General features: G+C 42.4%; 3 protein-coding genes across 12 annotated transcripts in view; all 3 read right to left on the bottom strand.

The window, feature by feature from the left end:
• The window catches only part of BRIX1 (biogenesis of ribosomes BRX1), a 305,669-nt gene that overhangs the window by 81,207 nt on the left and 198,723 nt on the right, over window positions 1-25,739 (bottom strand). The window lies entirely within an intron of this gene.
• The window catches only part of TTC23L (tetratricopeptide repeat domain 23 like), a 155,176-nt gene that overhangs the window by 56,166 nt on the left and 73,271 nt on the right, over window positions 1-25,739 (bottom strand). Inside the window, exons 2-4 of one of the 2 annotated variants that reach the window (XM_050793844.1) lie at window positions 8,900-9,067; window positions 7,444-7,518; window positions 2,549-2,735 (exon numbers count right to left, since the gene is read on the bottom strand). In XM_050793844.1, coding sequence (XP_050649801.1) covers window positions 2,549-2,735; window positions 7,444-7,511 — 255 coding nt within the window. In that variant the 5' untranslated portion in view covers window positions 7,512-7,518; window positions 8,900-9,067. Of the gene's footprint in view, window positions 1-2,548; window positions 2,736-7,443; window positions 7,519-8,634; window positions 8,875-8,899; window positions 9,068-25,739 lie in introns of those variants that run through there. The other variant, XM_050793845.1, reaches the window with a different exon arrangement.
• RAI14 (retinoic acid induced 14) overlaps window positions 15,622-25,739 on the bottom strand; it is a 174,544-nt gene continuing 164,426 nt past the window's right edge. For all 9 annotated transcript variants that reach the window (XM_050793812.1, XM_050793818.1, XM_050793811.1 and 6 more), the window contains 4 exons: window positions 23,569-25,104; window positions 21,581-21,730; window positions 18,433-18,498; window positions 15,622-17,548 (listed from right to left, as the gene is read on the bottom strand). In XM_050793812.1, coding sequence (XP_050649769.1) covers window positions 17,471-17,548; window positions 18,433-18,498; window positions 21,581-21,730; window positions 23,569-25,104 — 1,830 coding nt within the window. In that variant the 3' untranslated portion in view covers window positions 15,622-17,470. The remainder of the gene's footprint in view (window positions 17,549-18,432; window positions 18,499-21,580; window positions 21,731-23,568; window positions 25,105-25,739) is intronic.

Here is a 25,739-nt window from a genome sequence, read left to right as displayed (position 1 = left end):
AAATAGCACTTCAAGGGACCAAAAAGCTAAAGTTTCAGCCCTGGTTCTAATGTTTGTTTACTGATTGTGTTGCTTTGGGGCAAGTCACTTTGATCTCAGCTTCCTTTTCTGAGATTTGGAAACCTGTATCATCTACCTCATGGAGTTACTGTAAGGAAAAAAAATAGTGTCAAAATGATTCAGTGTTGTTAAGTGCGATCTAAATGCAACCCGTTTGAAGAATAATGTACAGGTAACTGAAGTAACCCATTTAAAGAGTAATGTTAGATAAGATACAGCAGTACCATACGTGATTCCAAGGAATGCACTCCTTCCTGATTCCTGTCTTCTACCCAACTTCATGTTTTACCTGAACCCTGCTCAAATATACAGAAGCAAGCAATGGTAGAAGGAAACTTCCCCTGATGCTTCCAAAACATCCATTTAGTCAGCATTTTTTAGAGTTCACCATGGGCTGACCACAGCAAATACTAAGTTCTCTTTCGAGGAAGAAGCATCATGCCATGAAAAAATCACTAGAATGGAAGACCAAAGCTTTGGCTCTGGACATTGTATATTCATCCTCGAACTCCTTGACTCGGAGAAACTGGGACAACCAATATGGGCTCCAGATGTCATCCCAGCACTACTGCTGCTGATGTGGCATCCCCTGCCCTTCAGGGCTAGGAGTACTGGGTTGGGTTTGATTTAAAAAACAAAACAAAACAAAACAAAACAAAACAAAAAAAAACCCCAGCTTTATTGAGCTATAATTGACATGCAAATAACTGCACCTGTTCACTGTATACAATTTGATGAGTTTGGGATTTGAGTTAGAGTTCTCTCGTAAGGTCTAAATCTTTGTCACTATCCAATCTGGCCAAGGGGTTTTCAAGCCTTGAAAACCCCCACTTACACTCCATGGCAGATGGTACTTGTCCGTTTTTAGAAATGATCCTTCTAGCCTCAATTTGTGAATCACTAATGGGTCCAGGCCAGGTTGATTGTCCTTTGCAAGGTCCTCGGGTCATTTACAGAGATAAATTTACAAATATCCATCTAGAGAGATACTTCAGAGGCAAATGATAGAAAAATAAACCTATCTAGATTACTTTTTTCCCCTTGGCTAGGAGGATCCAGGAAGTCAAGGTACAAACTCTTCTGTTGATAAATCATGTTCTGGAAGCAGGTGGGTGCCTGTGTTCTAATAATGAGAGTCGATGTCTTGCTGTCTCAGTTTCCTGGATTTTGATTACTCATGCTTACACACCTGCTCTGAGATCTTTGACTCAAGTCTTGGACTTGCTCTTAGAAATGCATACTTGGAATCTTTGACCTCCACTTCGACCTCCTGTTTCTGGCCCTTTAGTTTATTTATGATTCCACTGTAACCAAGGGCATCTTACCCATATCCTTTCCAGGCTAGATCTTAGACCTGCCTGACTGCCTGTTCTCAACCTCCTGCGTTACTATCCCAGCCTTTTTGTTACCCAAGAGACAGCATCCTGAAACCTTCCAGGATGGATATATATATACACATACACACACACACACACGTATATACATACATATGTACGTATGTATTTGTATATATATGTATATATGCATATATATGTGTGTGTATATATACATATATACACTTTTTTTTTTCTCTTTGAGACAGAGTCTCGCTCTTGTTGGCCTGGGCTGGAGTTCAATGGCATGATCTCAGCTCACTGCAACCTCTGCCTCCTGGGTTCTAGCAATTCTCCTGCTTCAGCCTCCCAAGTAGCTGGGATTATAGGCATGCCCCACCATGCCCGGCTAATTTTTGTATTTTTAGTAGAGACGGGGTTTCACCATGTTGGCCAGGCTGGTCTTGAACTCCTGACCTCAGGTGATCCGCCTGCCTTGGCCTCCCAAAGTGCTGGGATTCCAGGTGTGAGCCACCAGGCCTGGCTATTTTTTTTTTTTTTTTTTTTTAATTTTAAGTTAAAGGTAACAGCAACAAAAATAACCAAATGAAAATTTTTAGGTTTTTCAAATTTTTATTTTATTTTTTTAGAGACAAGGTCTCATTCTGTCACCCAGGCTGGAGTGCAGTGGCACAATCATGTGCTCACTGTGGCCTCAATTTCCTGGGTACAAGCTATCCTCCTGTCTCAGCTTCCCAAGTAGCAGGCTCCCTCCACCATGCCTGGCTGCTTTTTAATTTTTTTATAGAGACAGGGTCTCACTATGTTACTGACGCGGGCCTCAAGAGATCCTCCCGCCTCAGTTTCCCACAGTGTGGGAATTACAGGCATAAGCCACTGCACCTGCCCTAATTTTTAGTTTAAAGGTAGGAGCAGAAATGCCCCAAGGAGGAACAAACAATGAACCATGCAGATCTAACTCAAATCCCAGCACTACTGGAACCAGAAGGTGAGCTGGCTACCTAAGTATGCTCTGCTTTGTTTTCTCCTACTTACAAAGAAAGATGACACCTTCCTCTATTTCATACGCTTCAATCTGCATCTAAGGTATAGCTTCTGTAATCATGAACATATTTTTAAATGGAAGCAAAATTTTTGTGAGTTTTTTGTTTTACCATTTTTTCCTTAATCAGCTGAGCTACTTTCTTCTGGGATTGGGCTAATTTCTCTTTGGGATGAGACATACAGTCTACGGCCTTCTCCTCTTCTTTAGCTTTAGTTTCCTCTTCACTCTCTCCACATCCACTGGTGTGATACAACTTATCTGTTTGCTGGTGAGCTGGGATCTCGGTTTGCTGTGACCTGTAGGTATGAGAGAAGGGATTCAGGATTTAACCACCTTTGCCATCTCAAACAAGGTAAAATTGAAGGCATAGCTCTCCCAGCTGGGGGATAGGGACATGCTTTCAAACATAAACTTGAAGGAATAAAGCTAGGCAGTAAACTCACATCACCCTCAAAGCTTAGCATTAAGACAGCAATGTGGTGGTTCAAATGAAGCCTAGTTATAGAGGTGCAGCTCTACTGCTTACTAATCACATGACCCTAACCAAGTTATTAATTTAGTTCTCTGTAAAATGAGAATATGAATGCCTACTTGATGAGGTTATGGGATTAAATGAGATAATACTCATAAATCAGTTAGCACACTGTGTGGCCTTTTCTAAGTGTTCCTTTCATGTTAGCTATTAGTATATCATTAGCTCCAGGACAGGACTGCTTCTAGAAATGAGGGTGTTGAACTGGAAGATCCCCAGGAACATCTGTGTTCTAAAAATCTGATCCAAACAAGGAAAAGAAAATGGATATAATGAAATAAGGGAAAGGGAACCAACATTTTGAGGCTAGACTTTGCATGTCTTCTTTCTCATATCTTAAAAGCTTCAACATGTGATGGCCAAGAAAAGAGGACATGGGTCCCACCAGAGAGAGTGAAGGAACCCTATACTACATCAAGTGCAGGGCCAGAGGAGAAATATCCTTAGTTGCGTTAAAAAGAACTATATCCTAACATTGCCAGAAAAATCAGTAAAGTGCTAGAGAAGAAACAGAATTTTGAGATCTTAGGAGCAACAACAGAAATTTTAAGTATAAATAAGTCTCCCAAAGGACTCATCTTTGTACTCACAATAACTCAAAAGTTCAGCCACTGAGTAGTTTTGAAAATAAAATTTACCTTTCTTTTCCAGTGATTGCTTAAATTGTGAATGTTCAATGTGTAAATAAAAGAAAAATTCAGAAAAGCACAAAAAGCTTAAAGAGTGAAGGTTCAATGTTTAAATAAACGAACATTCAGAAAAGCACAAAAAGAAAGTAACTGCCACGTGTAATCTTTTACACCAGGTTTGAAAAATGACATGCTAATATTCTTCTAGAGTCCTATTCTAATTAACTTATCAAGAGGCACATGGGCAAACCAGGTTGTGTAGATAGGAAAGCAACATTTCTTCAGGCCCAAGTGCAGGCAGGCTTGCCTTCTGCCCACAGCTGAGCATGCTTTCAGTAGACAAGCTAACTTGATGGGACAGCCAAGGAAGGTTGGCGATGTGACCTGATCAGAAGACAGGTGATAAACTTCCTTTTCTCTGCCTGGTGAATTCCATACTCCACCTTCAAGATGCAACTCAGATGTCATCACTCCTGGAAGTCTTTCACTGGAGTAGCAATAAAGGCAGCCTCCAAAGGGCTTTCAAAAATTTCCCCCAAACCGCTAGTACACTGTGGGGTTTTTTTATTGTTGTTTGATTTTTTTTTATTGTTGTTTCTTTGGCTTGTTTCTGAGCATTCTTTGCCTCCTGGCAAAGTAAACTCCACCAGGGCAGGGGCTGAGCCTCATTTGTTTCTGAAAACCTGATATCTGGCTCACAGTAAAAACAAATAATGGCCTGTTAAATGATGAAAAAATGAATGAGAAAAGAATGTGCAGTTTTTAGAATGTTTGAAAACTATTGAGGAGAGAAGAAATCTGTGGCAAGAGATCATAAGTCGGCTGACTCTGGGCATGCTGCCTATAAGCTAGCCCTGCTCTGCACGGAGCAGTTAAAAAATAAAAAAGAGATCATACCTCAATAGAAAATTTTGCTTAAGCTGCGTATTTCACAGACCTAGAGCAGAAGTTAAATCTATTGGAGTCACCAAACAGATTGCTAATTATGGGTATTAAAAATTATAAGCCCAAAGTATTTTAAGTTAAGCCTTGAATAACATTAAGGTAAGACCGAAGGTAGCAAACTTCAACCTTAGGGACTTCAAAGGAATGATAAACATTGAGGTCTTGACAAATGATTTGAGAATGTAAAGCCCTGAATTAGCTTTGAACGTCGTGTTATAAAAGGTGAGAAAGATGGCTGGAGAATCCTGACCAGTCAGACATCTCAAAGGATGGTCAGAATAAAAAGAAGAGGAGGTTGAATGGAAGGTCTGCCTTGCCAGGCTTATAACTTATTCCATATGTTACCATCATAAATAGGAATTCTGATTAGTAATGTTCAATATAAATTATCTGATTATTTTCCAGATATTTTACTGTGAATATTTTTATGAACTTCAATTTTTATAGTCACATAACCCTTAACATCAAGATATTTTATGAATTTAAACTTATGCAATCCAGATGGGGCACAGTGGCTCACACCTGTAATCCCAGCACTTTGGAAGGTCGAGGTGCGTGGATCACTTGCGGTCAGGAGTTCGAGACCAGCCTGGCCAACATGGTGGAACCCTGTGTCTCCTAAAAAATTCCACAATGAGCCCGTAATCCCAGCTACTTAGGAGGCTGAGGCACGAGAATAGCTTGAACCTAGGGGGCGAACGGTGCAGTGAGTCAAGATCATGCCACTGCACTCCAGCCTGGGTGACAAAGCAAGACTCTGTGCAGGGAGCCAAAGGCCCGTGGGACGTGATCAACTCAGCATTCCACTGGAGACGATATGATCAAACAGCAAACTGTTTATCATGAATGCAGGATGTGAGCAAACTCACCTGTGCTCCTGCTGACAGAAGGTTTGCTGGAGGCAATCGCTCCCTGGCGCTGAGGTTATCTACTGTGACATCTAGAGCCTGTTGTTCGAGGAATGCAGTCTTGCAAGCCTACTCTGGACTGAGCAGCTGACCCCTCTTCCACCCCCCTTCTCACCATCTCTTTTGCCTAATAAATATGGAGGGCTGTGTACAGCTCAGGGCCCTTGTCCACTAGAGGCAAGGTGCCCCCTGACCTCTTCTTCCAAATATACTCTTTTGTCTCTTGTCTTTTATTCCTGCGTTCACCCCTCCTTTGTTCACTCCACCAGGGATCATGGCAGGTTACATAGGGACCCCCAAACAGCGACGGAATCTCGTGCTCCACAACTCTGTCTCAAAAAAAAAAGAACAAAATGCTATCCTATATGGTAACTACTAGCTACATGTGGCCATCAAGCACATGAAATATTGCTAGTCTGAATTGAGATATGCTGTAAATGTAAAATATGTGCCGTATTTTAAGGAGTATAAAAAGATAAAATATTTCATTGATAATTTTTGCATATTTTGTATATATTGAAATAAAGAAAATATAGTATTGAAATTAAATTCATATGTTTCATTTCACCTTTTAATATGGGTAGCAGAAAATTTTAAATTATGTATGTGGCTTGAGTTATATTTCTATTTGATGGCACTGCTATAGAGCGATGGTTCCCAGCTAAGGATGACTTTGCCCCGAAGGGAAATCTGGCAGCGTCTGGAGACAGTTTTGCTTGTCACAACTGGAGCTAGTGCTACCGGCATCTAGTGGATAGTGGCCAGGGATGTGGCTAAAAATCCTATAATATATAAGACAACCCTCCACAACAAACAGTTATCCAGCCCCAATGTCAATAGTGCAGAGATTGAGAAACCCTAGTATAGATAATCGTTAAAGAATGGACTCTAGCTGGGCACAGTGGCTCATGCCTGTAATCCCAGCACTTTGAGAGGCTGAGGCAGGAGGATCACTTGAGCCCAGGAGTTCGAGACCAGCCTAGGCAACATAATGAGAACCCATCTCTACAAAAATGTAAAAATTAGCCAGTTATGGTGGCGCGTGCCTGTAGTCCCTGCTACTCGGGAGGCTGAGGTGGGAGGATCTCTTTAGCCCAAGAGGGCAAGGCTGCAGTGAGCTGTGATTGCACCACTGCACTCCAGCCTGGGTGACAGAGCAAGACTGTCTCTAAAAGCAAAGCAAAACAAAACAAGAATGGATTCTAGAGACAGAATGCCCAGTTTAAATACCACTTACTAGCTGTGCAACTTTGGGCAAACTCCCTAACATCTCTTTGATTCATACTCATCTATAAAATGTACCAATAACAGTACCTCCTTCACAGGGTTTGGGGGGATTAAATCAGCTAAGATGTTTAAGGTACTTAGAACAGAGCCTGGTACAAGTATGTGCTCAATAAGCATTAGACAATATGAAAGTTTTATTTACTGTTTCATAAAACTTAATTTTCTCATTAACTTTGTTATAGCTAACTCTCTACAACTTTGCCAATCTTGTTATAACTAATCTATTTTTATTTTAAAAACTTCTAAAATTTCCTTAAGTCAGGAAAAAGCAATCTTCTATCATGCATAGGTTGTAAATACAAACAGATAATATAGCAGAATCATTATTAAAGCACATCACAGAAAGACAACCTTCTCTTTTTTTTTTTTTTTTTTTTTTTTTTTTGAGACAGTGTCTCTGTTGCCCAGACTGGAGTGTAGTGGTGCAATCTCAGCTCGCCGCAACCTCTGCCTCCAGGTTCAAGCTATTCTCCTGCCTCAGCCTCCTGAGTAGCTGGGATTACAGTTGCGCGCCACTACTGCACAGCTAATTTCTGTATTTTTAGTAGAGACGGGGTTTTACCATGTTGGCCAGGCTGGCCCTGAACCCTTCTCTTTTATATAATGTTCATGCAAAGCTCCTCACCCAGGTTTGCCTTAAGCAGGAGGTCCCAGTGTTTCAGCCCAGTGAGTACCTGTGATGTCAAAATTCTGTGATACTTACATACGGAAGCAGAAATCCCAGTCGATGTCATTGCTAACAGTTGGGATACGGATGGGGCTGCCTTGCATCTTCTTCCTACCAAGAATCAGGTAAGGTCAGCTTTGGGAGAAAAGGCTGGGTGTCTGTTCTATTTTCCCCCTCTGGGATGCTATTAACATTAAACTAAAACTGCTCAAATATATAACCCATCCTAAATCCACAGACTACGCATACTCAGATATGGAGACCGCTGGAAGACAGATGGTCTTTAATTTGCCAAATTAAATGTCAGTTAAATTTATTTCCCCTAATTTCAACTCCACCCTACTTCTCCAAAATCCCTGGCTTTTACGTCTCAAAGCAAGCACATTTACAGCTCCTGGGTCATCAAAACTATGGTCACCTACTCAACTCAGATATTGTTTTTGCAGGTCTGACGGCATGATGGATTTAAGCAAAGCAATCAGTTCTCAGTGGTAAACGAAGCACAGTGTGTTGGTTAATTCTGCTTTTTTTCGCTGGGGTCATTTCACTAATTAATAGCAGATTCTAGTAAAGGGGTCACAAAGCGGGTACAGAGGCTCACGCCTGTAATCCCAGCACTGTGGGAGGCCGAAGCAGGTGGATCACCTGAGTTCAGGAGTTTCAGACCAGCCTGGCCAACATGGTGAAACCCCGTCTCTACTAAAATACAAAATTTAGCCCGCTGTGGTGGTGCACGCCTGTAGTTCCAGCTACTCAGGAGGCTGAGTTTGTAAGTATCACAGAATTTTGACATCACAGCCGGGAGGCTGAGGCAGGAGAATCGCTTGAACCCGGGAGGGGGAGATCGCAGCAAGCCGAGATCCCGCCACTGCACTCTAGCCTGGGCGACAGAGCGAGACTCCATCTCAAAATAAAATAAAACAATAAAATGAAATTCATGTGTCTGTTTTAGCTGTTGCTGTTAGATGATGGGGAAAACCTCGGAAGCACATGACGAAAAATGTGATTTCTAAATACAGTATTTGTGAAATTCAACTCTCAAGGAAGGCAATGACAGGCGCTTAAACCAAATCCAAATCGAAAGCAGTTATTTACTGAACGTTAACATCCACCAAGTAGCCTCTCATTTCACCCTCCAGAAATCACTCATTCCCGCCGACCCCTGAGTGGCTTTCTGACCCAGGCTCCAGAGCATCCACTAACCGAAAATCAGAAAGGGAGACTCACTAATTTCTCTTTTTAACCTCCACTTTAAACACTATGCCCACAGCAAGGCGTTCTGATCTCTCAAACTTCCGGACTCTGTTCCTATGATGTTCCGCATGGCCCTGAACACTAAACTCGGGTCCCCCGCTCAGGTACGAATCGCCCCTCTTTTCCTGCTGTGGTTCCGCGGTCACTGCGTTAAGCCCTGACGCCACAGGTCGGGCTCTGCTTAGCACTGACCCTGCTGCGGAGGCTCCAAGAGAACGCGCGAGTGCGCACAGCACACCTTGCCCAAGGCGGGGAATCCACGCCCCGGAACCAGCCTCCCCGCTCCCTCAGCCCGACTGCGCGGCTTCTTCCCGCTGCGTCGGCCTCCTGATCCTGGCCGACCTCGGTCCGGGCGCCAAAGCAGTGCCTCGCAGAAGTTACACAGCCTGCGAGGTCCCCTTTATCTTCCGCAACCCAGGTTCCGGCCAAGGAGACAATACCGTTGCCATGGGAACGGAACGCTACGGGCCTGCTGGGAGCGCCTGTAGCCATAGCGACGCGGGGCGCTTCCGGTTCGAAGAGTCCCTGTTGGCTAGAGCCTACAGCAGCTCTTACGGCACCCTCCGCTTTCCCGTCCCCGCAGGCTAAACGCTCACGGCCTCCGGCTCGCCCGAAAACTGGCCTCTGCATATTGTGTCTCACGAGACCTTGCCACTCGGAGGTGAAGGCATAGGAAGAGAAGATACATTCCGTCCAAAGATGGAAGGGAGCACTGGGCCCCACCACCCTACCTATTTAAAGCTGCGACGTGTGCGGGCTGGATTCGGCGACGATCCCTTGCTACGGAGCACCCCCACAGCTCCTCGGGAGTTTTGTTTTCGTGGACCCCAGAGGAAAGGCTTAGATATGGCTGTTGACTGTGCTGGCATCGTCTGTTTTACCCAGTCAGATTGGAGCTAGGCCTGGTTAGGAAAGCGGATTGCAGGAAGTGAGTAGGCTAAATCAACTACTTTAAGATCTGCTAATGGTTAGCTGTTCAGCGAGGGAGTCGGGCACATTTAGCACTTAGCCCTAAATAATGCAGCCATATCTTACCCCTTCGTTGGCCTGGAATACACAGTGTGTGGAATACACAGTGTGTGTAATGCACAGAAGGAGCAGAGGCAGTTGTGGCCGTACCCAAACAGCGCCAGCTCTTAACAACGCTATGTTGAAGGATGTTATTATGAAACCTATCACAGACTAGGCCTATGGCAAGTCAAGTTGGAGTGAATGTGTCCCAGTTGTTTTCAGAAAAGAGCAGACTAGGTAGACAGACAAGGAGAACATTGAGAATGTGACAGATGGTATTTACGTTTGGTGTTTGTTATTTCCAGCTCGAGGATGGAATTTAATTGCCATTGATCCAAGACTGCCAAGAAAGCCTTTCTAGGGTTAGGTTGGAGGAGTTATTTAAATGAGTTTGCTTGAATATCTCTTAAGTAAAGCCTGTATGGTCTGTTAACTCAAGATTTAAATCAGTACCTTCGAGCTCCATAGTCACAATTTTGGAAAGATTCCCCCACTTCCTCGTTTTTCCTAAGAAAACTCTCAGCATGGAACAATGATGACAGCAATGAACTTGATTTCAGAATGTCAAGGTTCTGGTTCTGACAAGTGTGTGGGTCCCAGTTTTCTTGCCTATACAGTGAAAGTACTTGTACCACTTAGTTTCTGAAGCTCCTTCTGGTTCCAGGTTTCTGTAAGGGGTAAACGATTTTTGTGACTCCATGAACAGTATTTAACATGTATGGCAGTAAAAAGGAAGACTCTGTTTCCTGTTCTCCAACATTTATTTCTCTCACCCCTTGTTAAGTTGGTCATCAAATTGAAAGGTTTTAGTGTTCTTTCATTGTAGGAAGTGGCTATGGGATTGTTTCTAAGTATATTAACGGTAATGTCTTCTAAACCTTTGCTTTTGCTGATAATTGTGAAGGGAAGTGGAACCAGAACAGACGCTGAATTCCCATTCCTGAAGCTAACGCTCTGATTCGGCCTCCATTTCATTAGCTCTGACCAGAAGCACGTTGCCTGCATCTGTAAAAATTATAAATCAAAATAAAAGAACTTTGACGACTTTTTTTTTTTTGAGACAAAGTCTCACTCTGTGGCCCAGGTTGGAGTGCAGTGGTGTGATCTTGGCTCACTGCAACCTCCACCTCCCTCCCGCATTCAAGCAATTCTCTTGCCTCAGCCTTCCAAGTAGCTGGAATCACAGGCCAGTACCTGTGCCACTACCATCTGGCTAGTTTTTGTATTTTTAGTAGAGACAGGGTTTCACTATGTTGGCCAGGCTGGTCTCGAACTCCTGACCTCAGGTGATCTGCCTGCCTTGGCCTCCCGAAGTGCTGAGATTACAGGTGTGAGCCACCGTCCAGCCAGAACTTTGAAGACTCTTGAAGTTCTGTGGTATTTTCTTTCCTTGCCACGTTAACCCTGTCCCCCAAATGTAAGCTTTAGTTGTAGTATATACACTTTTTAGGTTTGTTCACTAACTCTGGGGTGGAATCCCACTAATCGAAGTGGATAGTGCTTTTCCACTGTGTGTATTCACATTCTCTCCCCTGATCTGGAGGTAGAGGTGGCAAGTATTGCTACTGCAGAAATTGCATAGAGGAAGCAGTCTGGAGAGTTTTCTAGGCTCTTACAACCCCAAATCAAATATGATTATCTCCAAACTATTCTATCTCCAGGAACTGTGAAATTTAAGGCAAGGAAATCCAAATAAACTTTCTCTTGGAACACATTGTTAAGGCCTCTCAAGAGAGGGTTAGATGCCTTGCTTCTGAACTCCCGCAGTATCCTGTCCACAAGCTCATCCTGATTCTCACATTGTACTGGCATTTCTGTTTATTTGCAAGTTTCTCCAGTCTCCATACATCTATCCTTCCAACCAGACAAAAATATTTGTGGAATACCTACTATGTGCCTGATAATGTTACAAGCAGTAGGAAAGCAAAAGTGAACAAATAAGAATGATTTTGCTTTCCAGGAATTTCTGTTCTACTAGATGAAGAAAAACACAGCTGCTAGTAAACAATAGTGTCTCTGCAAGTTACAAAAAGGCATAAGGCTTAGGAAGTATGCCGCAACATTGTATGAATTTGGGAAAAGCCTCTTCTTCCAGCCAGACTCAGACCGCTGCTAAGGAGTACAGCTTTGGGAACAGAGAGTGGGCTGGAGTTCAGGACTCACTCACTTCCTTAGCTAGATGAGTCGCCTTAAGAAAAAGTGGGCCAGGTGTGGTGGCTCATGCCTGTAATCCCAGCACTTTGGGAGGCTGAGACAGGTGGATCACGAGGTCAGGAGTTCAAGACCAGCCTGGCCAACATGGCGAAACCCGGTCTCTACTAAAAGTAAAAAATTAGCTGGGCGTGGTGGCAGGTACCTGTAATCCTAGCTACTCGGGAGGCTGAGGCAGGAGAATCGCTTGAACCTGGGAGGCAGAGGTTGGAGTGAACCGAGATTGTTCCATTGCACTCCAGCCTGGGTGACAAGAGCAAGACTCCATCTCAAAAAAAAAAAAAAAAAAGGAAAAGAAAACGAAAACGTGATAAACAGTTATGGAGAAAAATAAAACCAAGTGAGGGATCTAGAAGGTGATGTGGCCATGGCGGGAGGGGTGTGCTATCTTACATAGTGTGGTTAAACAGGGCCTCTCTGACAAGATGACATTGAGAAGAGACCTCAAATCGTGCAACAAATTGGGCAAATATCTAGAACATTCTAAGATGTTAACAGCAAGTGCAAAAGCCCTGAGGTAGGAGCAAGTTTAATGGGGTCAAAGAACAGCAAAGGGCAGTAGGAATGAGGAGGAAGGAGACAAAAGACTGTTCCAGTAAAGTAGTGGGGCACTGGGTCATGGAGGGCCTTTTAGGCAATCTATCTGTCTAAATATTCATCTACCCACTCAGTGAATACAGAATACCTGCTAGGTAGCAGGCCCTGTTTGGCCAGCTATGAGCTCCTTGTGAGCAGGAGCTGTTATCATTGAGCCTTTAGCATTCAGCACAAAAACATTTAATAAACTACAAATGACCTTTAGGAACTCCACTAGTAGAGATTCTGGCCTACCTGTGCGCATCAGTTTCCTATTGTTGCTATAATAACTCACCACAAACTCAGTGGCTTAACAAACCACAACTTTATTATTGTATAATTCTGGAGGTTGAAAGTCTGAAATGGGTATCACTGGGCTAAAGACAAGATGTCTGCAAGGGTGGCTCCTTCTGGGAGCTCAAGGAGAAAATTTTTTCTTAACCTTTTCCAGCCTCTAGAGCTTGCCTGCATTCCTTGATTTGTTCTCTTCATCTTCAAAGCCAGCAGCAATGCAGCATCTTCAAATCTCTGACCCTTCTTTCCATTTTAAAAGACACTTCTTGTTATACTGGGCCCACCTGGATAATCTTATTTAAAGGTCAGCAGATTAGCAGCCTTCATTCTATCAGCAACCTTAATTCCTCCTTGTCATGTAACTTATTCACAGGTTAGATTCACAGCTAACGAATTCACAGGTTCTGAGGATTAGGACATGGACGTCTTTGGGAGGACTTATTCTGCTTACTAGAGTGTGTAACTTAAATGCATGGCTTTAAAAACATATGGAGGTGACACATAAGGAGCCCGCTTCTCCTGGCTGTTAGCAGCTTATATCATTGGACTGTGTCCTGCTCCTTTCTGTCCCTTACTGATGTGGTTTGGCTGTGTCCCTACCCAAATCTCATCTTGAATTCCCACGTGTTGTTGGGGGAACCTGGTGGGAGATAATTGAATCATGAGGGTGGGTCTTTCCCGTGCTGTTCTTGTGATTGTGGATAAGTCTTACGAGATCTGATGGTTTTAAAAACAGGAGTTTCCCTGCACAAGCTCTCTCTTTGCCTGCTGCCATCCATTTAAGACGTGACTTGCTCCTCCTTGCCTTCTACTATGACTGAGAGGCCTCCCTAGCCATGTGGAACTGTAAGTCTATGAAACCTTTCTTTTGTAAATTGCCCAGTCTTGGGTATGTTTTTATCAGCAGCGTGAAAATGGAATAATACTCTTATGTATCCGCCACTGTAAAATCTGGTACATCCAGTTAAGATTCTTGGATATGCTGTTTCTTCCCATTTTAGAGCCTGCTTTATAGTAAGTATGCAGGAATATCTCTTTGCTTTCCTCCTACTCACCTCGTGGGGGCTTTACTCCTCAAAGAAGCCTTTCCATCTACTGGAACCCATATTGATTGTTCCCTTGCCCAGCTCCTATGGCTCACTGAGCCCTTCTTCTTTTGTTTCTCAAATATGTCACACACTACCATAATGCCTGACAAATCTCTGCCCTGATCTGGTGAACAGAAATTGCTACTCTTGTGAATGCCCTGGTTCTTTGGTCTATGGCTTTTTCCAGCTCACTCTTGGCCTTGCAGTCTGCCTCTTAATTTTGCTCAAAAAATGACTCCCATCTTTGTTGGATAATATTTCTGCTATTGTCAGCACCCAATATTCTTGTTATGCCACATTGCAAAAGGTTGTGCTTTGACATGTTCAGGGAGTGTTTTCCCCTCACAGTGTATCATGTGTTTATCTTAAGATGGGTGGGTTTAGTCACTAAAGGCTTTGGCATTTGTCTTGAAGTGTATGTAAGGAAAACAAATTAATGACTCTTATTATTATTAACCAACATGAAGGGAAAGGCTATTCTTTCTCAATGTGATGATATGAATAATATTCATTTTTTTCCTGCCCATATCATATCTTGATGGAAGCTAATGTAAAAGTAAGCAATTTGAAAATTCAAAAAATCCTTACACGTGTAAAGACATACAAACATACATAGGATAGTCATTGTATTGTTGTAGCTGCAATACTGGAAGCAATTGAATGTCCATAATGTGGAATTATCAAGATAAAATATAGCACAACCATACTATGAAATTTTATTCAGCAGTTAAAAAGAATGAGATGTGTATGCTGACAGAGAATAATCTCCAAGATATTTAAAGAAGAAAGAAAAATACATGCCTACATGTACATATAGAGAGAGAATGTCATCGAAGAAGCTTACTAGATGTTGCTTCTGGGGAGATGCACTAAGGATTGGGGAGTAAGAGAAAGATTTACCTGTGGTTCCTTTCACTTGTCCTACAGTCTCAGCTGCTATCTAATTGTGGAGGCAGGAGAGTTTCTTTTCATATCCTGACTTTGCCTTATGAAGCGTTTCTGTCCATCAGAGATGACTGGTTTGGGTTTATCTCAGTTTCCTCCCCAGCTGAGTGTCCCCATGAAGTCACCTTCTGAGTTGTCTGGTTGGCCACAATTGAAGTAAAAGGTTCAACTGGGTATCACACACATGCTTTCTTTGAAATAAAATTTCAGTAATATAGTAGGATGGCACAATGAAACTGAAGTAGAGGTGGTGGAATCATGTTGTAAGTGAAGGGAAATGGCCTTGTAACATTGGAGTATGAGAAACAATGCTAACTCCTTAAGTAATTGTACCTATTTCATGTCATTTTAATTATGATTTTAACCTGTAACAATTTTAATTATGATTTTAACCTTGCCAGAATTCACCTGACAAGAGTTTTGTCAGGAATGAATTGAATTATCTTTGTAATGGGGCAGGAAAATATATTTGGATTTTTTTTTTTTACTATGTGTATGTTTTACTTTTTCAAAAAAAGCAAGAAGGAAGAGGGAAAACAATCCAGTGGAGGCTTCCAAACAGTTAAAAAGACTGCAGATTAAATGAGAGGAATTGTGGATTAAACGACTGTGATTCAACTGCCCCAAAGTGGCTGATACTCGGGGCAGAGCTCAGGGTGAATCCAAGAGCTGGGAAAAGGAAATGATGTGAGACTTTGTGTGGAACAGTGTGGATAACTCACACCAGCTGAGCATAGCACAGGCTAGAAAACCCATCACACTGAAATGCTGTTGAACTGATCTTCAGAAGCCACACAGAGATGCTTCTGAATACACCAAAAATCAACACCAGAAATGCAAAATGAAACAAGTTTATTATTTTCTCCAATAACTTCTGTAAATTACAAAGACAAAATACTAAACTACAGCATATAACTTTTCAATATTTAACCAGAGTACTCGTAATAAATACGCATCCGGAAACAAGATAAAAGGCTACACCTCGTCAGGCATCCTACAAAAATGTCTCAAGTTTTATATACTCTGCAGCATTTCTGTGCGGGGGCAGAAGGGGCTGTTTTGTATTTTCTGAAGTGCTGTGACAAAAGGTCCTTTCACATTTCTTTGGAGCATTTTTGAAATTGCTTAACTATAATTAAACAACTTAAGAAAAGTAACACCAAGCTTTAAAGCCATTTTTGCTTTGCTGTCATTGGTCCTCATCCAATACAGATCAACATATTATCCAGCACAGCCAAGCACCCACTGAGCCCAGGCAGCCCTGTAGGACGTGGGCCCTGTCAGAGCAGGCCCTGCTTTCGGTTAAATACTTTGGAAAGTCCTGGATTCTGTCTCTCTCCCTCAACAAGACTAATGCCATAAGGGAAGCTGCAAGCATGTTAGAAACATTTTTAACCTGAAAGTAAAGTGAACAGAAATATTTTTTCCCGAGACCTCTGCTCTGCACCATAATATTACCATATCAGGGTTTTTAGCTTCAAAGTTGAAAAACAGATTGTTACTAACAGTCCTTCCAGAGATCATTTATGGGCGCTGGTAGAGTCAGGGCATTCAAAAACATTCAACGGGTAAAAAGAGGATTTGCTAGATTCAGAAATGCGCTACAGTTCTGAAGACACCATGGCTGAAAGTTCTGGGGTGTTGGTGGCAGCTCATAGAAGGTCTGGCATACATAACTACCTTTTGCTATAGCTGAAAACTTTAAGGAAAAAGTTACATTTTTAAAAAGTCTCAAGCATGGCTACCTAAAAAGTATTTTGTTAATATAATCTGTAATTTCACTTATTTAGGGGTTTAGATATGAAAACATCTTTATGAGCCAATAAAAATATTACAGAGAAAAAAATACTTTTACAAAAATTGAGGTTAAGAACTATGAGGCATTTCTTTTGGCTGTAAACACACAGTTTACTGTCCCTTGTTGAAACACAAATGTTTGGATTTCCTGAGCTTCACGGATAACAGCAGGAGGCAAGTTTGCATAGAAAATTTGCAATATGTCAACAATTTACTTTAAAAAAAGAACTTTTAAGGACAACTTGCTTTTGTTTTTAAGTTTCATATTTTAGTTAATAGCGCTCATCAAACTGAATATTGATAAGCACGGTGATGAGATATATAAGGCAGATGGGAAGAAAACATGGAATTAGAGTTTTTAAATCCACACGATACCATGATAAAGGGTTTTAAGCAGACACTTCATAACTAGTGCCATACTAATTTAGTTAGAAATTAAATCATGTTTTGGAATTGAAAGCCAAAGGCAAAAAGAGCTCTCATGTGCTGAATGGCACCGCCCAAGTACAGCAATGGAAGGAGCATATTCACTGCAGGAGGCCTCAGTACATCACTCGGTGGTGATGAAGCCACTCAGCCGGTCAGGTATGGAGGAGGGGGCCCCCCTGCCAGCATCAGGACCAGACCTCTGGGCGTGGCTGATCCCAGCTCTGGAATCTGAAGGGATGACGGGAACTTTCACCTCTGCTGGTTTGAAGTCTCTAAGTAGTTCTGAGGCAGGCAGTCTTCTCCTGGGATGAGTCCTCAGAAACCTTTGGAAAGGGAAGAAGCTACGCTAGGCCACAGTGCATACCACACATGAGAACAATGGCAGCGGCTACCAACAACTCTGGATCTAACACAAAGATGGATGACAAGGGGGGCAGTGTCCTGCCAAGGAATCCACTTTACTTCTTTTGAGACTGGTTTTTACACATGGTAAGGATTTGCTTCAGTACTTTCTGGACATCTTCATCCATCTGGCCCTAGGATATTCAAACACAAGATACTCATTAGAACCTAAATTAAGCCATGGGACTTTCTTCTCTGGGGAATGAGATGGCTGACTGCAGTGAAGATCTGGGGTATTTTCCCCCATCTTTCACAGGAATGTCAGCCCTATCATTTCCCAAATTTCTATGAGGAACTGAGTCAAAGAAAGCGTCCTGCCTTCATCCAGCTGGAAGATGAGGTGGCAGTGTCTACCAAAACCCTCAGCAAAAGCTATCTGGGGTCTCAGTTGCAAATGTGAGTCCAGCAGCCAGAACACCAAGCATCATAGAGCCAAGGTAACTCTGAGGAGATCAGCATTGCTGGAAAATAAAGCCCCGGTCCTCCCAATGGAGGACCACATTGTCCCTCATTCCTCAATAAATGATGGGACGGCAGGGCGTGGTGGCTCACGCCTGTAATCTCAGCACTTTGGGAGGCCGAGGTGGGTGGATTGCTTGAGCTCAGGAGTTTGAGACCAGCCTGGGCAACATGGCAAAGCCCCACCTCTACAAAAAATATAAAAATTAGCCAGGTACGGTGGTAGGTGCCTGTAATCCCACCTACTTTGGAGGCTAAGGTGGGAGGATCACTTGAGCCCGTGGGTTGAGGCTGCAGTGAGGCAAGATGATGCCATTACACTCCAGCCTGTGTGAAAGAGTGAGGCCCTGCCTTGAAAGATGGGGCTGTTCCTGGTAAACAGGGCACGAGGCTCCTGACACGGAACCCAAAGCAATGCAAAAGGCATATTCGGGCTTTCCAGTGGAAAGGATTCTCCTCTAATTCTTGTTCATTCCACTAGTGAAATGTGGGAGTTCTGTCAACATCTGCTGCCATATTTCTTTAGGATGTCCAGAGACTGCAAGGGCCATAACCATACCTGCACAGCATACAGAAGATGCATTCTATAAACTGATATGACCTCCTGGTGTTGTTTCTTGCATTCCTAGAAAGGGAATATTTCACATTGTTAATAAGCTTAGGAGATCTTTAAAGAGCAAAAACAAAAAACTATGAGAAAGCTGCAGTCAAATGCTCCCCCAAGTGGTCCCCTCCACTTTATGCTAGCATTGGAAGTTTCTAAAATTGTTGTGGCCTTACTGGCTTGTGTATTTCTGAATACTTGTCAATAATCTTAGGGAAAAGAGTCTTGGTATGTCAACTCTAGAAAAAACTGTATAAAAAGGAATTATTATAATCCCATTTGGTTTTAAAAATATATGCACTTTGGGAGGCTGAGGTAGGCGGATCACTTGAGGTCAGGAGTTCGAGACCAGCCTGACCAACATGGTGAAACCCCGTCTCTACTAAAAATACAAAAATTAGCCAGGCGTAGTAGTCGGTACCTGTAATCCCAGCTACTCAGGATGCTGAGGCAGGAGAATCGCTTGAACCTGGGAGGCAGAGGTTGCAGTGAGCCGAGGTCGCGCCACTGCACTCCAGCATGGGTGACAGAACAAAACTCTGTCTCAAAAAAATAAAATATATATATATATGTGTGTGTGTCTATATATATGTGTGTATACATGTGTGTATATATATGTACACATACTTATGCAAATACAGCTACATTAAATGTAAATATTGCAAGGAAATACATCAAATGTAAAAAGTGATTATCTCAGAGTTACTGAATTATGGAAAATTTTTATAGGAACTTGTTAAAGACTTTTCTGTATTTTTCAACTTTTCTACAATGACCAAATATGTACCAATTTAATTTTAAAGTCTATTATTTTTAAGGGAATTATTGATTACCCACTATATGGCCAGTGTTATATAATCCTTGGGGAGCTCAATTACTTAGCTCTCAGTGTACCAAGGAGGCAAAGAGGCTGGTGGCCCCAGTCTCCAGTGGTTCCTCAATACAGCTGCTGATGCTTCTATTTCTCCTTGTTGAGCTATTATTCCAGTTCCTCTCAGTGGCTGTTTCAGGGGTCTTTATCTCTGAAACTCTTGTTCTAAGAGCCTGTCCTCTCAGAACATGATGAATATCATGAAAATTGAGACCATCATATATGGATAACTTCAAAAATGTACAAAAGTCCATAATACCCATTCTTCCTTCCCTCCATCAGTGTCAGAATATGAGGTATCTTTCCTGTTATTAAGGGACACTTTAAAACCCGTCCTTTAAGTTCACACCATAAGAAGGCACATTTGGCACTTCTCTGTGTTGTTCCCTCCCCACCTTTCAGCAATCCCTACTCAATTATTTATGATTTTATCTTTAGATCTGTCTTCCTTTCTATCCCTGCTTCTGTCATCATTTGCTTGGCTTCGATATCTGTGCGAATAATCCATCTAACACCTGAACCTCTCAGTTCCTCAACTTCAGCTTTAATAACGTGCTCCTCTTCGGTTCAGCAACTCCTCTCATGGCCGTAGCCCTGCGTCTGTCATTACCACCTCTGAAATCTCAACTGAAAGCATCCCTCACCCTAATCACCACTTCCCATCTTTCCAGCAAACTTGCTTCAGGCTTCCCCCAACCCCTGCTGCGACTGCTTAGCCCCACCAGATACCTATCTACTTACTCACTTTTCTAGCAGCCAGTCTACTGCAGTCCAGATTCTACCCTCCTCCCCATTCCACTGGAATGGTTCTCACCAAGGTTCCCAAAAGCCAGCTAGTCCACGTGTCAGTCCTTGCTGAGTAACAACATATTCTTATTCAGGCCTTCAAGACTCAGCACAAGTATAACTCCCGTAGGAAGCTTTTCATGACTCAGCAAGATTGGGTAGACACATTTCCTTTGTATGCCCATGGTATGCTGGGCATCTCTTTGTTGATAACTTTATATAGAGTATAAACTCCATGAGGGCAGGGACTGAGTCTTATTCATTTTATATCATCAGCACCATGTATAATACTGATGTATAGTAAGAGCTCAAACATATGTTGCATAATTATAAGAATTACTGTATAAACCAATAGCACTTTACCTAAAAGTCTGTAATGCCATTTTATCAGAAACCTGACCTCACTACATTTAGGTCTATTCTGAAGAAATCATCAAATCCATGTTCTGTTTGTATATGGAAGCTAGAGACAGTCCAGGACAGACTAACTCTGGATTTTAGGTAGAAAACGTAATGTACCCATGCCAACTCAAACCTTAACAGATACTGTGGTAAGCTAAATAATGGCTCTCGAAAGATGTCCACATCCTAATTCCCAGAACCTGTGAATGTTACTTTATATGGCAAAAGGCATCTTGCAGATGAAATTAAGGGTTTTGAAATGGAGAGGGAGATTATCGTGGATTATCTAGGTGGGCTTTAGGTGTAATCACAAGGGTCCTTATAAGAGGGAGGCAAGAAAATCAAAGGCTGAAGGAGGAGATGGGAAGACTGAGCAGATGCTGGAGTGATGTGCCTCGAAGATGGAGGAAGGGGCCATGAGCCACGGAATGCAGGCAGCCTCTGGTAACTGGAAAAGGCGAGGAACCAGCCCTGCCAACAACTTGAAGTTAGTCCAGTGAAAGCGATTTTGGACTTCTGTTCAATGCAACTATAAAATAATTCACTCATGTTGTTTTAAACAAATTTGTGGTGATTTGTTACAGTGGACCCAGGAAACCAATTTAGATAAGGAAGGGCTTTCCTGGGTGAAATAAGGAGAGGGGCCAAGAAGCAGCTTCAGATATATAGAGATGCAACTACTAGAGATCCTGGCCCCTAACAAGAAAAAGCTCTTGCCACTGCCAGAGATGGGGAATGTTGCAGAAAAAGGAGAAGGGGCAAAAAGTTAGGGTATGAGTGAGCACGTAGTCTCCTCCCACTGTCCTGTCGGTTCTTTCCTTCGCAGTGAATATCTGATCCATTGCATTGCTGATAACGACTGAGAATTCCACCAGTGGCTTCCTCTTTCGCCCTCACTGAAGAAATCAGTCAACTGCTCATTGAAGTACATTCCTTTGGGCTGGGAATCTTTCTGTTCATGCCCACTTGCCCTAGCAGCTGAGATGGTACGGAATCTGCCAGGCCCTCCACCCCAAACCAGGCAGCAGAAGCAAGCCCGCTCACCGCCAGCTGGTTCTGGAGCTGTTTGACTTGCTGCTGCAGTGCCTCCAGCTGCTGACTCTGCCTTTTGGATGAGCTTGTTGAGTAGGAGAGCTGGGAGAGGCTGTTCAGGGCCTCCTTCAATTTGGTGACTTCCTTTGACATCTCGTTTATCTAGGAACAAAGGAAAATGGTATTAACAGGCAGTAACATGTCTGCAAAGCAAAATTTCATATATTTCTAAGCCTCAAACACAGTCATCTCTTTTGGTCTCTGGGACTTAAGACTTTGGAACAATTCCCTTTTAATACATTTAAATAAAAAAACTCATAAAATGAAACAGATAACAAAATCAGGCAAACTAACAAAGCCCACCGCATCCATTAGGTTCAGATAAAGGCCCTTGAATTACATATTATGTTTTGGTGATGGTGGTAACAAAAGCTGTGATGTTGGTTTCCTATTTTAAAAGGGGTATGATTGAAAAAAAAATCAGAATTAGGATTTTAGGCTTTATTTGGAGACAGCTATATTTCATCCAATACTGCTGACATGGGCGATCAGGAATAAGGCCTAGGAAGCCTGCTATCTCTGGACATCTTTCTTTAAAGTAAACACAAGTAACTCCCCACCGTACCCCACCACTCGCTAATCCCTGTTTGCCTGGCTGGTAAAGCTCTTTTGAAACACTCATTACAAAAGAATAAAGATAAGTAGTCTCTAATGAATGCCATTCGGAACCTCTGAGACAGGGGACTAGAGATGCAGAGCTGATTGAGGTGTGGAACTATCCCCCCGAACTTTCCCTTTGCTTCCCTCCTTCAGCAGCATGACCAGCACCATCTCCTGTGTCCAGTGCCATCTTAAACTGCTGGGTCGCCACATTCCTCTTCCTCTCCTATATACCTGTCAAAGGAGGGGCCAGCGAGGGTAGCTTTTACGCTGACTTGAGGGGAAGCTGATGGACCTTAGGGAAGCAGGATTAAGTCTAGGAGTATTTTAGTTTCACATTATGGAGGAATCTGTTCTGAATCCAAAAAAAGAACTTGAAGTTTGAGGTGGATCACAAATACTTTTCAGTTTGCAAGTTCACTTCTGATCCCCAACACTGCCAAAGCTTCTGTAAAATGATTTTTGAAGGACAAATATGCATCACATATGTGAAAATGCTTTAGTATAAGGAGAAGTGGCCAAAGATTGATGTTTGCTTATTTATTATTTTTTGAGGCAGGGTCTTACTCTGTTGCCCAGGTTAGAGTGCAACGCAGTGGCGTTGATATGGCTCATGACAACCTTGACTTCTAGCGCTCTAGTGATTTTCCTGCCTTAGCCTCTTAAGTGGCTGGGACTACATGCTCGCACCACCATGCCTGGCTAATTTTTAAATTTTTGGTACAGATGGGGTCTCACTATGTTGCTGAGGCTGGTCTCAAGCCATCCTCCCATTATGGCCTCCCAAACTGCTGGAATTAGAGGAGTGAGCCACTATGCCCAGCAGATGTGTTTTTAAAATATAAATACCCAACAAACTATTCTTTTTTTTTTTTTTTTTCTTTTTTGAGATGAAGTCTTACTCTGTTGCCTAGGCTGGAGTGCAGTGGCCTGATCTTGGCTCACTGCAACCTCCACCTCCTGAGGTTCAAGTAATTCTCCTGCCTCAGCCTCCCTAGTAGCTGGGATTACAGGCATGTACCACCACACCCAGCTAACTTTTGTATTTTTAGTAGAGATGTGGTTTCACCATGTTGGCCAGGATGGTCTCAAACTCCTGACCTCAAGTGATCTGCCCACCTCAGCCTCCCAAAGTGTTGGGATTATAGGCGTGAGCCACCACATCTGGCCGATCCAACAAACTATTCTTAATGTGGCTTTGGGGACAGATAAAGTTCATGTGCAGAGTCTCTGAGCATTCACTCCAGTTTAGTGCCAACACTAGAAGTATTTAATGTAGTAAAAGCCAAAGAGACTAAGACTTATTGCTAGAAACCCAACAGCAATGCAGTTTCACCAACCTTTTTATCCTTATCTTCCTCCAGTTTTGAAGAGCTCTCAGAATATCTTTTCATTTCTGCAAGTTCTTCCTGAGCTTGCTGGAATTTTTGCAGAAGTTCATTTACTTCTTGCTCTTTGGATTTCAAGAGAGTCTGAATATTTTCCTTTTCTCTTTTCACCTGTGAGACCTCACTTCTAATCTGGGCAACCTCTGAATGGACCTTCTCTTTCTCTTTCACTGATTCCTTTAATTTCGATGCCAACACACTCACTTCACTCTCTAAGGATGACTGGAGCTTTTCATAGGAAGACCGGGGTACCATTGCATCAGTCATAGCAGCTTTCTCTTCTAAGAGTTGTTTCTCCAGCTTTGCTACTTCCACTTCCTTGCTTGCAAGGTGTTCCTTAAGATTGCTTATTTTTTCTTCCATCTCTTTTGCTGCAGTCCGCAGCGTGGTTATCACTTGCAAATGTTCTGTGATAGAGACAGAGTTCTCTTTCTGTGCATCGACCAGTTGTTTGAGCTGGGTCAACTCGTTCAACACTTTTGAATACTGAGACTTCATTTCGGACAGTGCATCTTCTGCTTTAGCCCTGGACACGTTTGTCAATTGCATCAGTTTCTCATGCTCTGCTTTATGGATATATTCAGCTGTGATATCCTCTAGAGATTTCCTCTTCCTGTAATCCTCCAGTTCAGCCTGGGCTTCTTTGTACAGCTGTGACAGCTCGCTCACCTGTTTGTTGAGTTCATCTATCATCCTATTCATGGCTTCTTTCATGTCCTCAGCTTCATCACTGGCTTCCTGTGTCATCTGACTTTTTAGTGTATCTTTTAATTTCATGATTTCTTCTTGGGCCTCTTGGTATTTCTCAAACAAAAATGCTTTCTCCTTATTCATGTTCTCAATAACAGAGCAATATGAACTTTTCATTTCCTCGTACTCTTCCACAGGTGGCTTAGTCACTGTACCTTTCTCCCTCTCTACCAGCTTTTCCTCTAACTCTCTTACTTTCTCTTTATTTCTTTCACTTTCTTCTAATGCATTCTGCAGATCCTGCTTGAGCACATTTATTTCCTCTTCCGTGACCCTCAGCTCGTGGAGATGGGAATAATTATCCATGCTCTCAGGCGAGACAAGGCCCAGTTTCATCTGCTTCTGCACACTGAGGACTTCTTTCATAGCCTCCTCATATTTGCTCTGAGTTTCTTTAAGTTTCTGGCTGAGGTCAGAGCTGTTCTCGGAAATCTCAGTGTTGTTTAAGCATACCAGTGCTGCCCTTCGGGACTGGAGTTCAACCTGTAGCTGTTTTCTCTCTGCCTCGGAGCTCTCTAATCTCTTCTGTAAATCTTGCAAAATCTCTTGCAGTTGCTGAATTCTGACGTCACTGTCAGTCGTGGATTTACCTAAAGCATGTATTAAGACAGGTGGAGATGATTTGGAGTCTGGGGGAGAGGTTTCACCAGGTTTCCCCAGGGATGGGCCCAAGTCAGTTTGGGTGGAATGATATGAGTCAAAGCTTAGGTCTGCTTCTGCCTCCTTGGGTGATTTGGCCTAGGAAAAAAAGCAAGAATTAAATAATACCAAAGGGGTGGTTAGCTAAGCCAGCAACTAGAATGAGAGGAGTAAATCTGCAACTTTGGTATGGGAGAATAGCATGATCACTTTGCCTGTGTATTCTCATGCCATGAAAAAAGATGGTCTGGGACATGAGTGGGACTAATGACACAAAGCTTGCTTTGGGTTCTATTGGGACAGAAGATTTGTGTCACTTTGAAAACAATAAAATTGTTTACTCTGCAAAGCCTCCGATTCAAAATTTTCCTTCATTTCTTTTATCATTCTGCTTGTCAAGAGGGGTAATGGATATATAGTATAGCTATTTCTTCTTCTTATTTTTTGGTACAGCCATTTCTTATCAAGCTCTTAAACCTGTTAAGTGATCAACTTTACTAAATGAATGGATAATATTATATATATGTGTACACATACACACATATAATTTAAAACATAAAATTTTAATGTATAGATAAAATCAAAATATAAAATTTTATATATAAAATTATACGTCTCATTCTATGTATATAGTATATTTTATATAGAATTTTTCTATAAATTTTGTTTACGTTTTATTTATATAATTAAACATATAGAATTTTTAATACTGATCATACTATGTGTATAATCAT

The sequence above is a fragment of the Macaca thibetana genome, chromosome 6 (genome assembly GCF_024542745.1).
Source record: "Macaca thibetana thibetana isolate TM-01 chromosome 6, ASM2454274v1, whole genome shotgun sequence".
In the NCBI taxonomy this organism is placed as follows: domain Eukaryota; kingdom Metazoa; phylum Chordata; class Mammalia; order Primates; family Cercopithecidae; genus Macaca; species Macaca thibetana.
This window is presented reverse-complemented; position numbering and strand designations above follow the sequence as displayed.